Source organism: Orcinus orca, chromosome 20 (assembly GCF_937001465.1).
Source record: "Orcinus orca chromosome 20, mOrcOrc1.1, whole genome shotgun sequence".
NCBI lineage: Eukaryota > Metazoa > Chordata > Mammalia > Artiodactyla > Delphinidae > Orcinus > Orcinus orca.
This window is the reverse complement of record NC_064578.1, coordinates 55,829,356-55,845,132: the sequence shown is the minus strand read 5'-3', so window position 1 is coordinate 55,845,132 and position 15,777 is coordinate 55,829,356. Positions and strand designations below refer to the sequence as shown.

The 15,777-nt window shown below is 55.1% G+C and overlaps 3 protein-coding genes across 4 annotated transcripts in view; 1 reads left to right on the top strand and 2 right to left on the bottom strand.

Moving 5' to 3' along the window:
* Positions 1-1,821, bottom strand: part of ZNF628 (zinc finger protein 628) — a 62,736-nt gene extending 60,915 nt beyond the window's left edge. The window contains exon 1 of the mRNA XM_033411969.2: positions 1,248-1,821. The gene's annotated coding sequence lies outside the window, so the exon portion shown is untranslated. The remainder of the gene's footprint in view (positions 1-1,247) is intronic.
* On the top strand, positions 3-4,878 carry UBE2S (ubiquitin conjugating enzyme E2 S). Its single transcript, XM_004283290.3, has 4 exons — positions 3-237; positions 842-989; positions 2,334-2,524; positions 4,406-4,878. The coding sequence occupies exons 1-4, from the start codon at positions 235-237 to the stop codon at positions 4,733-4,735; spliced, it is 672 nt and encodes a 223-aa protein (XP_004283338.1). The 5' UTR covers positions 3-234; the 3' UTR covers positions 4,736-4,878.
* A 7,890-nt stretch (positions 4,879-12,768) lies between these two features.
* Positions 12,769-15,532, bottom strand: RPL28 (ribosomal protein L28). Of its 2 annotated transcripts, none has more exons than XM_004283292.4 (5): positions 15,504-15,532; positions 15,082-15,170; positions 14,863-14,986; positions 13,114-13,232; positions 12,769-12,900 (listed from the first exon to the last, which is right to left on the bottom strand). In XM_004283292.4, exons 2-5 carry the CDS (start codon positions 15,160-15,162, stop codon positions 12,811-12,813), a joined length of 414 nt encoding a protein of 137 aa, XP_004283340.1. In that variant the 5' UTR covers positions 15,163-15,170; positions 15,504-15,532; the 3' UTR covers positions 12,769-12,810. The 2 variants fall into 2 exon arrangements, with proteins under 2 accessions (XP_004283340.1, XP_012393523.1); XM_012538069.3 differs by lacking the exon at positions 15,504-15,532 and adding an exon at positions 15,336-15,378.
* Positions 15,533-15,777: the final 245 nt, after the last annotated feature.

Genomic DNA, 15,777 nt, shown 5'->3' with positions numbered 1-15,777 from the left:
GGCGGATATAAAAGGGCGGCGGTGCGCGCGCGACAGGCTTAGTGCGGCCCAGCACTGGGGGCGGGTGGAGGTGCGGTGCGGTTTGCGGCGGGCGTCGGAGGCAGCGGGGAGCAGAGCGGGGCCGCCGGGGCCTCGCTAGGGCCGCAGCGGCAGCAGTTGGGCCCCCCGCCCCGGCCGGCGGCCGGAGAGCGCAGGAAGGGGGCCGGGGGGACCCGCCCCCGGCCGGCAGCAGTCATGGTGAGCTAGGCGTCCAGGCCCGGGAGGGGTGGTTGGGCCCCCCCCCCCAGAGGAGGAGGCGGGGTCTCAGGAGCCTCTCGCGGGCGGCTTGGGGGATTGGAGGGCCCACCTGGGTATCCCGGGCCTGAGATGGGCCCAGGGGCCTTCCTGTAGGCGGGGCGGGAGGGGAGGGCCCGGCCGAGCTCCGGGCTTTTTGGCCCGCCCGTGGGTGTTTCGGGAACAACGACGCTCCGCCGCCGTCTCCAGGCTCGAGTTGGGGTTTCCAGGGTGGTCTTAACCAAGATTAGGTGGGGAAGGGGGACCGGCATAGGCCTCGGGCCTGCCCGGAATCATTCGGGGACCTTGCGGAGCTACGAGCGGGCTTTGGGGTCTTCTGGGGAAGGTGGAGTCATCCGCAAGCCCTCGGCAATCCGCCCTATTTCTAGTGGGAGATCAGCTTGGGGCGGTCGCCTGAAGCATCCTGGGTTGGGGGTTCTGGGAGCTCGGGGTGATTGACAGCCTGGGACTGCAGGAGTAAGACTAGGGTGCCACTGCATCCTAGATCCTGCAGGAGGCACCAGGCCCTGGCTCTGCCCGTGGCTCACCCCCTTGTCTCCATACCTAGAACTCCAACGTGGAGAACCTGCCCCCCCATATCATCCGCCTGGTGTACAAGGAGGTGACGACACTGACAGCTGACCCACCTGATGGTATCAAGGTCTTTCCCAATGAGGAGGACCTCACTGACCTGCAGGTCACCATCGAGGGCCCTGGTGAGTGTGGGAATGAGAGGGAGGGGTGCACTTCCTAGATCTCCGTCAATCTTAGAGCAAGGATAGGAGGCTCCCACTGTAAGGTGGACTGCCAGACCCTGAGGACGCAAGGGTAGACATGACAGGCACACCTGTTACACATGGTGCTCACAGTATGCAGGGCAGGACACTAGAAATGACAAGTAATTGTATATACTTTCCCCGTAAGTGTTGTGAGAAAAATTCTGGGGGCCAGGAGAGCATATAATGGGGCCTTACCTGGGTTTGGGTGTTTCCTCCATCCTGAAGTATGGGTAGGAATTAAGTGGGATTGGGAAGAGGATGCCAGGTGGGGAGAAGTGTCAGCAAAGGCCTGGAGGGGAGGCTGGATCATCTCAAACTCCTTCCTGCCGCCAGTGTTAGGCTCTCTGGGGACCAAGCAGAGAACAAATGCAGGCTTTCAGGGAGATAACAGTAATAACCAAATAACTACAGGGGACCGTTTGATCTTGCATAGTGGCTTAGCAGGTTGTTTCACGTGCACTACATTTAAGTTATTAGTTGAATTTTTATAAGTGAAGAGTGTGGTGAAGGACCTAGTCTGGAGTTGAACTTGTGGGGAGGGGGTCAGGGAAGACTTCCTGAGGAACAGAAGAAAAAAGACTTGTGAAGCTTATAGGGAACAGATCTTTTAGGGCTTGTAGACCTCTTTTAAAGGAGTTTGGAAAGGAAGCCTTTGGAAGGTTTAAAGCCGGGCCAGTGGGTCGCTTCAGACTTCACTTTGACTTCAGTGAGGGTGGGGATACAATCTGGAGGCCGGTCAGGAAGCCGCTGACCATGGGCATCCATCAGGTGAGAGAAGTGGTTCCGCTGGACTTGGAGGTGGGCTCAGATTCAGGAGTGGACCTGGAGGTCAGCTGCCCAGGCTATGATGGGTGGGATGTGGGGGCTGGGGCATGAGGAACAGCCATGGGTCTGGAACAACTCCCAGTGTTTGCTGCGGCAGGGAAGACCACGGAGTGGACAGAACTGTCCTGACATTTGCCTGAGAAGCTTCCAAATAGATGTTTTTCCTAGGAGCTGAGTGGGCACGTGTGTCTGTGCCTCTTGGGAAGGGTGTGCTGTGCCTTCACTTGGGAGTGAAGAGGGATCCGTGGGTGGGGACCACCAGTCAGGGGGTTTACTCTGAGCTGGGGGTGGTGCCTGTGGCCCCCTGGGAACCTGGGCCTGTCTTCCTCTCGAGAACCCCCCGTCTGGCGGAGGAGGCGGTGGGGCACTTGCCTCGCAGCCAGACCGTGGAGACTGGTTTTGGGGGTGCCTGGAAGGCCTGCGCCTCCTGACACTGTCCCCCTCCCTGCATTCCAGAGGGGACCCCATACGCCGGAGGCCTCTTCCGCATGAAACTCCTGCTGGGGAAGGACTTTCCTGCCTCCCCGCCCAAGGGCTACTTCCTGACCAAGATCTTCCACCCAAATGTGGGCGCCAATGGTGAGATCTGCGTCAACGTGCTCAAGAGGGACTGGACAGCTGAGCTGGGCATCCGGCACGTGCTGCTGGTGAGTTCTGCCTGGGCCTGGGCCTCCCTCCTGGACGCATCCCAGTGATGTCCAAGCCACGGAGCCTTGTTTCTCTTCTAAAGTCAACACTGAACTGGTTGGGGCTTCTACATAAGAATCCAGATTTCCAGCTTTTCTGGAAGGGTTGGCAGTGCCCAGCTACCTTTGCTGTGGAACAAGTGATGGTTTGTGTAGCAGGACGGTGTTCTGACAGGTACAAGTCAAGCGTCTGGTTAGGGCAAAGATAGACTGTCCAGTATCCTACAGCGTACAGTTCATTGGTGTTTCAGTAGTCACAGCTTGTACAACCATCACCATTGTCATTCCATCGTTCCTCAACCAGGGGTGGTTTTGTTCCATTGGGGACATTTTTAATTGTCACACCTGGGGGTGCTACCAGCACCTACTGGGTGGAGACAGGGAAGCTGCTGCACATCGTGCAGCAGGGACCACCCTGCAGAGAACCATCCAGGCCCACCTCAGCCAAGCTGAGGTGGAGACAGCCAGACTACTCTGGTGCTCCAGGGTCCCCATAGGCCACTTAAAGCATGTAGGTCACCTGATGCCTCTCCACCCCTCCCACAAGGTGAAATTTAAAAAAACAAACACTGAATTTCTAATGAGCCCCTGGGGCAGTTGGTAGGGAGGACTGGGAATTGGGGTTTCCTGCAGGGCCCGGGGGAGGATTGAGCACCAAGGTAAACAGACCCCAAACCTTTTCCTCCTCTCCCTGGAGTGTCAGTGGTGGCTGCCAGCACCACCAGAGATGAGCTCACAGAATAACTCCCAAGTGTCCCCAACAATCCCTAGGGCCTGCAGTGCGGGGCCCAGGCCAGGCTCAGCCATGGGAGGGCAGCTGTGGGAAAGGCGGGCAGTCAGGCCTCTGGTTGTGGGGTGCAGTTGTCAGAATTAGGGTGTGATGCTGGTCCCTCATGATTATCAGTGACGTGTGTTGGGCCAGGTGCTTTGGGGAGTACTTGTTACTGCCCCCATTTACACGTGAGAGCATTTCACCTGCTCAAGGCCAGACAAGTTCTGGGTTCCTGGGGTGCTCTGCGTTCCCTTTTAGAATCAAAGTGGAGGTAAAACAAACATGGCTTAGGGGCCACAGCTGTCTGGGTAGACTCCTCTTAGAACGGTCCATTGGGGGCTGGCTGGTCACACCTTTCGGCCTCGATTTACTCTGCAGTTAAAATGGGCAGATTAAGGAATATTGAAGACTCACTTCCTTCCTGGACCACGCTCGACTGTCCTCGGGCATCAGTCTCTGTTTATGCCCTGGTGCCTTTCTCTTGGGTATTAACAGCTTGCCCAGCCAGGATTTGTGCCTCTGCCCTTGAGATTCCTGTTAAAGCCAGCGATAGCTGTAGCTTTAAGCATCTTCCTGTCGTGTAATGTAGAGCTAGTTGTCTAGTTGCTAGTTCCTAAGTTGTCCCCCTCGCTTCCATTTGTTTTTTTTTTTTTGGCTGCATTGCGTCTTCGTTGCTGTGCACGGGCTTTTGTCTAGTTGCAGCCAGCAGGTGCTACTCTTCGTTGTGGTGCGCAGGCTTCTCATTGCAGTGGCTTCTCTTGTTGCAGAGCACGGGCTCTACAGCGCAGGCTCAGTAGTTGTGGCGCACGGGCTTAGTTGCTCCACGGCATATGGGATCTTCCCGGACCAGGGCTCGAACCCATGTCCCCTGCATTGGCAGGTGGATTCTTAATGACTGTGCCACCAGGGAAGTCCCCCCTCACTTCCTGAATGACCTGGGGCGAGTCACTGATCACGGTGCCTGCACACATGTGCCATCTGGGGGAGCGGTGTTGGGAGTTGAGGCCACAAGGCCGGACGTGTGAGGCTTGGGGGACCGGCCCCCCCTGACCCTGGCGCTCTCCCCACAGACCATCAAGTGCCTGCTGATCCACCCTAACCCTGAGTCTGCCCTCAACGAGGAGGCGGGCCGCCTGCTCTTGGAGAACTATGAGGAGTATGCCGCCCGCGCACGCCTGCTCACAGAGATCCACGGGGGCGCAGGTGGGCCCAGCAGTGGCAGGGCCGAGGCCAGCCGGTCCCTGGCCAGCGGGGCTGTGGCCTCCACCGCTGATCCCATGGCCCCTGGGGGCCCAGGAGGGGTCGAGGGGCCCATGGCCAAGAAGCACGCGGGTGAGCGTGATAAGAAGCTGGCAGCCAAGAAAAAGACGGACAAGAAGCGGGCGCTGCGGCGGCTGTAGTGGGCTCTCCTCCCTCCCTCTCCCACCCGCCACCCACCTGCCCCCAACTCTGTCTCTAAGTTATTTAAGTTATGGCTGGGGTGGGGGAGGGCACGGGGGCACTCGGACCTGGATTTGTTTTTCTAAATAAAGTTGGAAAAGCAGCTGTTGTTGCCTCCACCACCCTGGCTTTGAGCAGTGGGCGCCCCAGCCCGAGTCTTCACGTGGGCTGAGCACAGGTCTCTCAGCTCAGCGGGCCTCCTGTTGGAGTCAGAGACGCCCTCTGTCTGAGGGGTGCAGTGCCAGGCACGGGCCTGCTGCTGATCTCTGCTGCCCTTGTTCTCCTGAAATGGGCATAGTGGCCGGGCAGTGGGTGTGGGAGCTCCGTCTGTCTGCCGTGCGCTGGGGCACTTGATCCCGCTCTAGCCAACAGAACATGTTCCTGTGGATTTCTGTATCATATATCACAAATCCCAGGCCTAAGGAGACACCTGTCTTACAATTTGTGTTGGTTGGAAGTTGGTGTGACGGGCTGGTCGCTGCTCAGGTTTCAGAAGTGAAGTTGAGGATCCACTGGGCACGTTCCTTTCTCGGGTCCTCTTCAAACTCAAAGCTGGCGGGATTCAGTTTCTTGGGGTCATAGGGCCTGGGGCTATCCCCAGCTCCTAGAAGCTGCCAGGGTTCTCACCCCACAGCCCCCTTTTGTGGGACCCAGTTGATTAGATGAAGCTTATGAGCCCCGGGTGATAACTTGACTGCAGGAACATGTCCCAGCGTGGTCACAGGTTCTGCCCTCACTCCAGGGGTGGGGGCGGGAGACCCGGCGGCGCAGGTCAGCTTCCTGCATGCACCCCTGCGGCATGGCCCTTCTCCCTGCCCTGTTCCTTCATCTGCGGGAGGGCAGACCTGCTGGTCGTCATACCTCTTGGACTGTTATGGAGGGTCAGGTAAGGGTCGCAGACCTGGACAAGTGTCGGGGTTCTCGGCTGGTGGGAGAGTAGGGAGTGGTCGGCCTTGGCAGAAACCAGCAAAGGCACAGATGGGGAGGCCAAAGATTTTGTCGCCCTCTGTCAGGCTCTGTGCCGGGCCTTAGGACACAGTGTCAAAAATGATCATAAAATACAGAGAAAGGAAAGCCTGGTATGCCAGTTTTCACAGTTGCTTCCTTTGTAATCAGCAAAGCCTGGAAATATAACCCACATGTTCACCAATGGATGAATGAGTAAAGGAATTGTGAATTCACACAGTGGAATACTACTTAGCTAAACACTGATACACAAAATAACATGCTGAGTGAAGCCATATACGGAAGAGTACAAAATACTTGATTCCATTTCTATGAAATTCTAGAACAGGCAAAGTTAGTCACTAAGGGCCAAAAGCAGATCACTGGCTGTCTGAGATAAGTAGGATAAAGTGTACAGGGGTGTGGGAAGGCTTTGGGTGTGATGAGTACATTCCAGATCCCAATTATGGTGGGGGTCACATGGGTGCATAATTATGTCAAAACTTATAAAGTATATACTTAAAATAGGTGTATTTTACTTTGTGTAAAGTATATCTAAGAGAAGTTGATTTAACTTTTTAAATCAAGGACTTCTGTTTATCTAAAGGAGAATGAAAGACAAGTCAGTGGGACAAGTCAGTGGGGTTGTATGCAATCGAAATGGACAAATCCAAACATGTATAAAGAGCTCCTACAAATCAGTAAGAAACAACACAAAAGTTGGCAAAAGCATTTGCACGAATGCTTCACAAAAGGGGAAATCCCAACGACTACCAAGCACATGCAAAGATTCCCGTCATCACTAGTGATGGGGAAAGTGCAGTGTAAACCCAAGTTGAGACCACTATGCTCCCGTGAAACTTGCCACAATGATAAGATCTGACAACGCCACGTGCAGAGCCACGGATACTCTCCTGGTCCACAGGGCGACCCTGGCAGGAGCGTGAAATGGTAAAAGTCACGTGGGGACGCAGTAGTATCTCATTACTCAGCCTTCTTGCACATGTACCTTAGGCTGCAAAACCACATTTGTCCTAATTGCAAGCAGTATAAACATGCTTGTATATTCAAGGAGCAATACTATACAACACAAAAGTAGTGGACCATCACTACTTCCAGCAGCGTGGAAAACAACATCAGCCTAACAAGCAAGTCACAGGAGACCCATAGTCTGAATGCCTTCGCACACAATTCCAAAACCGTCAAAACCAAGCTGTGCTGCTAAACACACATACCTTGGCAGTAAAGCTGTAAAAGCAAGAAGATTGTTTCCCTACAGCTCAGGATACTGGTTACCTCAAGCCAGTAGGGAGCCCATGAGGGAAGTGTATAAATGTGTTTTGTGTGCTTTTCTCTGTGTCTGCTATATTTCAGAATTTTAACAACATGAAGAAGCTCATTGAGATATGGACCAATCTCCAAAATATGTGAGAAAGAGCAACATGCAAATGCTGTACAAGATACGCTACCATTTCTGTTCTTTTTTGTTTGTTTTAATTTTGTTTTAAATAGGATGTGGGACTTCCCTGGTGGCGCAGTGGTTAAGAATCTGCCTGCCAATGCAGAGGACACGTGTTCGAGCCCTGGTCCAGGAAGGTCCCACATGCCACGGAGCAACTAAGCCTGTGCGCCACAACTACTGAGCCTGCGCTCTAGAGCCTGCAAGCCACAACTACTGAGCCCACATGCCACAACTACTGAAGCCCTCCCACCTAGAGTCTGTGCTCCACAACAAGAGAAGCCACCATAATGAGAAGCCTGTGCACCGCAACGAAGCCCCAACGCAGACAAAAATAAATAAGTAAATAGGATGTGTATTTGCTTGCATATTCATCGAATGCCTCCAGAAGGTTACATTAGCACCTGCAAATACTGTCCCAAGAAAGGAGAGCTTGGAATACCATGTGCATGTTACCCATTCAAAAAACAGACTTAAGAAAAAAAAAGGCAAGCAAAGACTTGACTTGTTTTAATTTTAAAGTTAACAAGAGCTTCTTCAGTGAAACGGCTCCCTCTCATTCCCATCTCCCCACACCCAATTCCCTTAATCAGGGACAACCAGTGTCAGCAGGTTCCTGTGTATTTTTCTGGGGAAATTCTATGCAAACGTAAGCAAATTTAAACATATTTTCTTTTTCTTTTTATTTTTTGGCCACACCATGCTGCTTGTGGGATCTTAGTTCCACGACCAGTGATTGAACCCGCTCCCTCGGCAGTGAAAGCGTGGAGTCCTAACTGCTGGACCGGCAGGGAATTCCCATAAACCATATTCTTTTACGTCCAGCGTTTCATCTGTGTATAACACAGCACGTCGCACCTGAGTTTTTTGACTTAGCACATCTTGGCCATCTGTCCCGAAGCACTCACAGCCCTTCCCTGCCCTCAGCTGTGCCCTAATGTATGTCACACTGAGCTGGAAGGAATGACCTTTGTGCATGGATCCCACGGCACACAAGGAACAGAGTCAACCTTTTCAAGTGACATCCCCGTGCCAGAGGGCACATTCATTTGTAATTCTGTACAGACATGGCCAAACTGTTCCCCGTGGGTTTGTACCAATTGACGCTGTCAGTGACGTAAGTGTGCCCATCCCCCCCACAATGGCCTTAATAAGTGCACTTTGATTTTTACCCAACTTCTGGGTGTTTCTCAACCTGAGAGGTGAACACTATCTTAGTCTATCTTTAAAAGACTTTTTTTACAACAGTTCTGGGGTTACACAGAAATCGTGAAGACAATAGTGTCCCCCCAACACCCTTGGGTGCATCTCCTCCATAAATGCTACACTAAGCGAAGGTACTGAAACAAACGTGCTGGTTTTGCTGTGAGAACCTGGCCAAGGGCCACGGGGGTGACATACAGTCAGGGTGAACTCAGCAGGCCTGGGGTGCTCAAGGCCCACAGGTGGATGATTGTGAACAGTTTTCAAGATGAAACACAAGGGACTTCCCTGGCGGTCCAGTGGTGAGGACTCTGCACTTCCACCGCAGGGGGCACGCGTTCAATATCTGGGCAGGGAACTAAGATCCCACATGCCAGGCGGCATCGTCGGATCCGGATCCGGGGCTGGGATCCTGGGCTCCTTGCATGTCTCCAAACCACGTGCTCATGTCATTTTCATAATTAAAGACTTTAAAGAATAGATTTTATTACAGCAAATGACTACAAGAGAAACAAAGAGATTTTTAAAATTCCTGTACTGGGAAGAAACAGCCTGGAGGGAATGCAGCAGAGGACACAGCGGTGTATTCACAGAACTCATGTAGACTGGGAGACACGGGCACTAGCGTGTGTGGATTTGTCCTCAAAGTGCTCGGAAAAACACGAGCATTGTTTTGTGTGCAAATAGTTATAGACATGGGAAGACATTTGTGATTGTTTTGAGTCCATCTGCTCAAGATAATTTATAATAAACTGTTCATTCATGCAAGGAAGATTTGTGGGCTTGTCCCGGCCGGCCATGTTACAAGCTTTCTGCACATTTAACCACAAGGACCTTAGGAAGTAAGGTCTATTCATATGCACGTGTCACAGGCACAGAGGTTGAGAAGTGATGGAGCCCTGATGTACCTGAGGTATCCGTGAAGATGGAACTATAATCAAGGCCAGTCCTTCCCACGAACAGAGCACGTCTCAGCCCTGAGTTTCCACTGCTCGGAGTGACCTTGTGCGGGGTAGCTGCCAAGGGTGCGCCCTACACTCTCTGCAGACATTCCCCGGATTAGTACTGGAGACAACAGCAGCAAACTAAACCAAGATCTCTGCATCGCGGAGCCCTGAGGAATCAGACGCTTGAAACAACCTTATTGTTTCATCTGTAGGGAAACTGAGGTGTAGAGATAGTGACTCACGCAAGCGTAGGAACTGGCAGATGTGGAACTGGAGGGGGATGCTGTGGGTGGTGGGGGACGGGAAGGGTGCGGACATCTCTCTGGGCACTTGCCTGTAATCTCACTGCCTCCTGGCCCCACTGTTCCTGTCGAGAAGCCAGCAGTTAGTCTTACTGCAGTTCCCTTGCACGTGAGGTGCTCTTCTCACGCTTTCCAGATTCAGCGTTTTTACTATGATGTGTCTGGGTATTTATCATTTTTTAAATCTTGTATTCTTTATTTGCTTTTCCAATTTCCACGCCAACATACATCACTTGCGAGAAAACAAAGTGTGCATAGATGGCCCCCCACACAAACCACACCTGCCGCCAAGCTCTCCTCCCCCAGGAGGGAGATGGGCAGCTGAGACCTGCTCCCTCCCAGCAGCCCTCTCCTGGTCCCCCTCACCGAAGTGCCACCCAGACCCCTGGCGTGGCGTCCCCAGCCCAGCCACCCTTGATGGCCTGGCCACCCGCAGGGCTAGGGGTCCAGAGACCGAGTGAGGCTGTGTTATGAGGAGGAAACTGAGGCCCCAGAGGGAGGTAGTTATCTTGGGGGTTCAGGTGACCAGCCGGACTCCACATGGGCTAAGGGCCTAGAGGAGCAGGGCTCTGGGGCAGACAAGGAGAGGGACACCATCTGACGACCGGCCGCCACGTGGGTGAGCAGATGCTCAGCGCTGTGTGCATGTGGTGTGCTGGGGTGCCAGGCTAAGTACTGCCTCACAGGACACACCCGCTAGACGGACTTCAGTGCTGTGGAGAAAAATGAAGCCGGTGTGGGGGTGGGTTTTGATTTTTAAGAGTGGCCAAAAGAGGGACTTCCCTGGTAGTCCGAAGTTTAAGACTTGGTGCTTCCACTGCAGGGGGCGCGGGTTCGATCCCTGGTCAGGGAACTAAGAACCTGGATGGTGGCCAAAGGGGACAAGTGGTCAGGAGAGACCTCACTGCCCAGCAACATGTGAGAGTAAGAGGCCCTGGCTCCCTGTGGGGAAGCACCTTCCAGACAGAGGAACAGCTAGTGCAGATGCTCCCAGGCAGAACCGCGTTCTGTGGGGGACAGCAAGGGGCTGGGCATCTGAGTGAAGATGGGCCCGACTAGCCAAGGCTAGGGGGCTGCCTTTCACTCGGAGTGGGATGGGAACCGTGGGAGGGTTTTGAGCAGATGTTAAGTCGCCTAAGTTCCACCTGGAACTAAGGATACCACTCCACCTGGGTTGAGGACAGACCCCAGTGGGGTGAGGGTGGATGCTCCAGGGGAGGAAGAGGGTTTGGCAGGAAGCGATCACGTTCACAGCCACTGAAGAAGGCTGGAGCGGGCAGCAGGGTGGGAAGGGGGTCAGGAACTGTCCAGGTGTGTGGAGCTCCTGGGCCCCAGCACAGAGCTGTGAAGTGGGGGCAGGGTTGTCGTCTCTGCACAGGGTCCTCAGGATGGCAGAGACCTGAATCCTTGGCCCATGGCATAATGGCTGGCACATAATAGGTGCACAGGAAACACACCAGGAGCAATGATGTGGATGACCTTTACCCATCTGAGCCTCGGTTTCTACATCTGTAAGGCGGGGATGACACCTGCTTCATGGCACATCTGGGGTAGTCAGAGAAAACAGCCACTCCTCAAGTGTACATGTATGTACGTATGTGTGTACACACGCACGCCACAGGCCCATCTGAATAGTTAAGAGACGCCATCCAGCTTGTCATAGGCTTAAAACGCTACACCAACAGCTAATTACCATACTTACCTGCATTCTTTAACCCAGGGGTCCTCAAACCCCGGGCCGTGGACCAATACTGGTCCGCAGCCTGTTAGAACTGGGCTGCACAGCAGATGAGAGGCAGAAAGCAAAGCTTCATCTGCTGCTCCCCATGGCTCGCGTTACTGCCCGAACCATATTTCCCTCCCCCAGTCCCTGGAAAAATGGATTTCCACAAAACCAGTCCCTGGTGCCAAAGAGGTTTGGGACCGCTGCTTTAGCCCACTTAATTCTGACAAGAGGCAGAGCTCCAGTTACTTGCCCAAGGCCACACAGCTAGCAGCTGAGCTGGCAGAAGGACCCAGGCAGGTGCCCAGTGGCAGTGCCTACAAGGACCACGTCTCGGTTGTAATAAACACAAGGAAGCAACTAGGAGAACCGACGTTAGACCCAGCGGTCAGAAAAGACCTCTGAGGAGACAGAGCTGTGCAGCCTGGGGTAGGGCTGGAGAGAGGCTGCGCTGGAGCAGTCAGGAGCAGCTGAGGGCAGTGGGGAGGGCAGTCACCTGCTGAGAACAGGAAGCAGGTGAGGGACGGTGCTGCAGGGACGCTGGGCTCACCCCCAGTGCAGCAGGAGGCAGAAACACTTGGCCAGGTGGGCTCCTCGCCAGTAAACGGCTGTTTAAGGACATGCCTGCTGGCAGGAAGCCTGAGGCTGCCACCTTCCTCCTGGGTGGCGGGTGCAGCTTATGTCCCCCTCTCCCAGGTGTGGACAGAGTCCCACAGGCTTCTGGACTCAGGAGCTGCACTGGTGCCCGTGAGTGCAGTTCTGGGCCCAGACCAAAGGCCAAGGCATGCTGAAGGCCCTGTCCACCCCCAAGTCCTAGGATGCTCACTTCACACCTGCAGAGCCCCCTGGAGAGGCCGAGCTGCCCCAGGACCCACAGTGGGAGGGGAGGGCCAGCCTGCCTCAGGCTGGAAGAGGCTGGGGTCCCAGACAGCAAAGACCCAGACTGTAAATGCTTCCTCCTTCAAAGGCCACACTGCCAACACTGCTGTGACACAGGCCACAGAACTAGACAAAACAGAAGGTGCGCTGGCCCTTGGTCTAGACGCCCACCCCTCAGGAACCTTAGACTAAATGTTAAAAACTCAAAAATTCCCACTTAATGTCTCTCTTGAAGCTTTGTCATGCATCAGCAGAGTATGCGATCATGCTGATTCTAGGTTTTACTTAACCTGCAGTTCCTTTTTTTGCGGTACTGGACAATCACCTCTGAGCGTCGAATGTAAAAATTCACACCAACGCCAGCCCTCCGTGATGGGCAGAAACGATGGGCCAAGGACACACACAAAAGCTGGGGCTCAGCTCCCCCACCTGGACCTGGTCCCTCCAGACTCAAGACACTGGGACGACTGTGTGCTGCCGGCTGGTAGGGGAGCCCCTGGGGACACGGCCTGGAAGGCAAGGAGGTTGCGGCAAGTCAGCTGACAGCTTTATTGCATTAGGGAAGGGGACAGATTGCTCAGGAGCTCTTGGTGGGGCGGGTCCGCTTCCTCTTCACCATCACAGGCTTCTGGCTGCGCAGGATGGCACTGGCTCTGCGGATGGCAGCCTGGGAGGCGAGGCGGCCTCAGGTCACCCACCCCACCAGCTGTGCCCCCCACCCCCACATGCCTCCCAGATGGGCAACGTTCCCTCTTCCCCAGAGCGCAGGTCCAGCTCCAGTCACCAGAGGGCCGTCCTTCACAGCACTGGCCAGGCTCCCTGGGTCCCCACTGTGTAGTTGCCTCCACCACCTGGCATCAGCTCTCCAGCCCCCACTCACCATACGCAAATCCGGGCGGTACTTGTTCTTTCGGATCATGTGCCGGATGCTGCTGAGGGTGGCCCGGGCATTCTTGTTGATGGTGGTCCGCACATAAGAAGTGGCCGGCTTTCGCTGGCCTGGTGGGGTGGGGAGATGAGGAGCCCCAGGGGTCAGACGGTCTGGACCTTTGGTGCCCACCCCCGGGGTGAGGGCACAATCCCACCCAGAGAACCTGAGTGCCCTGACTGTGTGAGCCTGGGAGGCAGCCCCATCTCCAGGCATCAACTTACAGGACAATGACGAGGACGACCACAGGCCAGGCCCTGCACCTGTATAGGCGTCTCCTCCCCAGCCTGTCCCTGAGACACAACACTGTTCATCTCACTGGACAGAAGTGGAAGCAGACGCAAAAGGACCAGGACTCCCTTGCCCAAGGTCCCATGCACAGTTGTGTGACTCCAAGGAGAGCCTGGGCGAGGTGGGCACTTGGCACCATGCTGACCAGGTGGCGAGCGCTCCCCAGAAAGCAGCTCTGGCTCCTCTCCCTTCCGCACCCTCCTGGGCCCTAGCTACCCGCTCAGCAACAAGTGTCTAAAACGCCAAGCTGTGAGGCTGGGGTGATGTGGAGCCACAGGAGGACCAGGGTAAGAAGAGTCCTGGGGAAAACACCTGCCCATCACCTGTGCACAGGTAGAGTTGGACTCCCCTGCCCAGGATAAAAAGGAAAACACCCCCTATATTGTGCCAAAGAGCTGATGGGGTCCCGGCTAGGATCCTGTGCTCCTGGGTTTCCCCCCAGATGCCAAGGTCCCTGTACCATACTGGGGATTTGATGTTAGCCTTCTGACCCCAGAGGAGAACCCATGTTACCTCCTCAGGTCAACCAGATTCCTGACAGCCGAGGAAAAGCCACCCAACAATCCAAGAAGGGAAAGCAAAGTTTTTGGGACCCAGCGCACCAGACAGGGTTCTCAAGAGTGTGGGAACCTGAGAAGCCCAAAAGCATAAACAACTGGTTGCTCCCGGGTCTGTGTTTCTGGGAAGGGAGGTTAACCGCCTTCCTCCTGAGAACAGAAGGCAGCAGATGTGGCTGCTTCTGTCAGTGAACAGGACACAGGGCTCAGAACCCAAAGAGAAACCGGTCCTAATCAGGGATCCGGGAAAAAGCTCATTCCTATCTGTTAAAACCCACTGCCCATCTACAAACAAAAGTGTTGCGGGTGTGGTACCATGACTCAGCTATTACCAAGACACACCCCTGCCTCCCCTTGACCTCCTCTAAGAGTCTAAAAGAGCCTGTCTGTGCCTGAGACACAGGGAAGTGGGATGCTGAGCACCCCATTCTGAGTCCTTGAAGCCAGAATGGGAGCCAAACTACTGCTTCAGACCCAAGCTGTCACTTCCTATGCGGGAGCCAGAAGGCGGCTCCCCATCTGTTTACCTGAATTTTCCCACCGGTGGAGACAGACTTCCACCTGCTTCAAGGATTTATTCTGAAAACACCATCAAACCGTGCAACCCTGTAATTTAACCCTGACAAGCACCCAGCGGACTTCAGGTGCTTTTAATTTCTCCACTTTTTAGATGATAAGCTCACATACCTGGTGGGCTAGCTTGGAGAGGAACCAGCCCCCCAGGTAAACGTCCTGACCCCAGGAATCCTCCATTCAATAGCAGAATCACTCCCGCGGCCCGACAGTAAAAAACTACAGCCCCCTGCCCCGGATGGGGGTCTGTTGCCTGGGCCCAACCAGGGCAAATGCTCACCGGATCTCCGCTTCATGACCACCACGACCCCTTTGCCGTCCGCCGCCGGCTCCACGCCCACAGTCTTGCGGTGAATGAGCCCGTTGTAGCGAAAAGAGTTGCGGGCCTTCAGGTTATTGGGTTCCTGGGAAGAAGGACGCAACGCGGTCGTGAAGAGGAAGGGGGCACAACAATCGTAAAGGTCCCTCCCTCCGACCCAGCCGTCGGGGCCCCGCTTACGGTGCTGTACGTCTGCTTATTCCTCTTGATCAAGAAGCTGGAGCAGTTCCGCACTACCATCCACTGCAGATGCGCGGACATGGCGGCAGCTGCGGAGAAAGGGGCGCGGGAAAACGTCAGGGGCGCAGCAGGCCGACGCCGGACAACAGAGGAAGGCTGCATTTGGGGACCTGGCGAATGGGAGCACCGCGTGGGCCGAGGGCGCCTAGAAATTTGCCAGGCGGGGCTGGGCGGCCTAAGGTGGCGGCGCTAACCTGGGCGGCCGAGACTAACTGCGGGGGACGAGAGATGAGAATCCACAGCGACCTAAGGCGGCAGGGCCGGGGTGAAGCCAAGAGCGCGAGAGGCGCAGTGAGAGAGGCAGGCAGGGGCACAGACACCCGATGGCAGGCGCGAGAGGCGATCACGCGGACGCAACTCACCTCCTCTCGTGACGGCAGCCGGATACGGAAAGAGGCAGGCGGGAGGCGGGGCGACGCCTTTAATAGCAACACGCATTTCCGCTTCCTCTCAGGGTACGCGCGCGCCGTCGCCTGTCCCCGCCTCCTTCCGCCCGCCTCCGAGGCAGCTCGTTCGGCTATTTCCTCCAGTCAGTCTCAAACCGTTCGGGGACTTTCGGAACTCTTCGGCTGGGGACCCGAGGGCGTGTTCTCGACGCGGAGTTGGTACAGTTCCGAGGGCCCTTCGTGTGTTTTC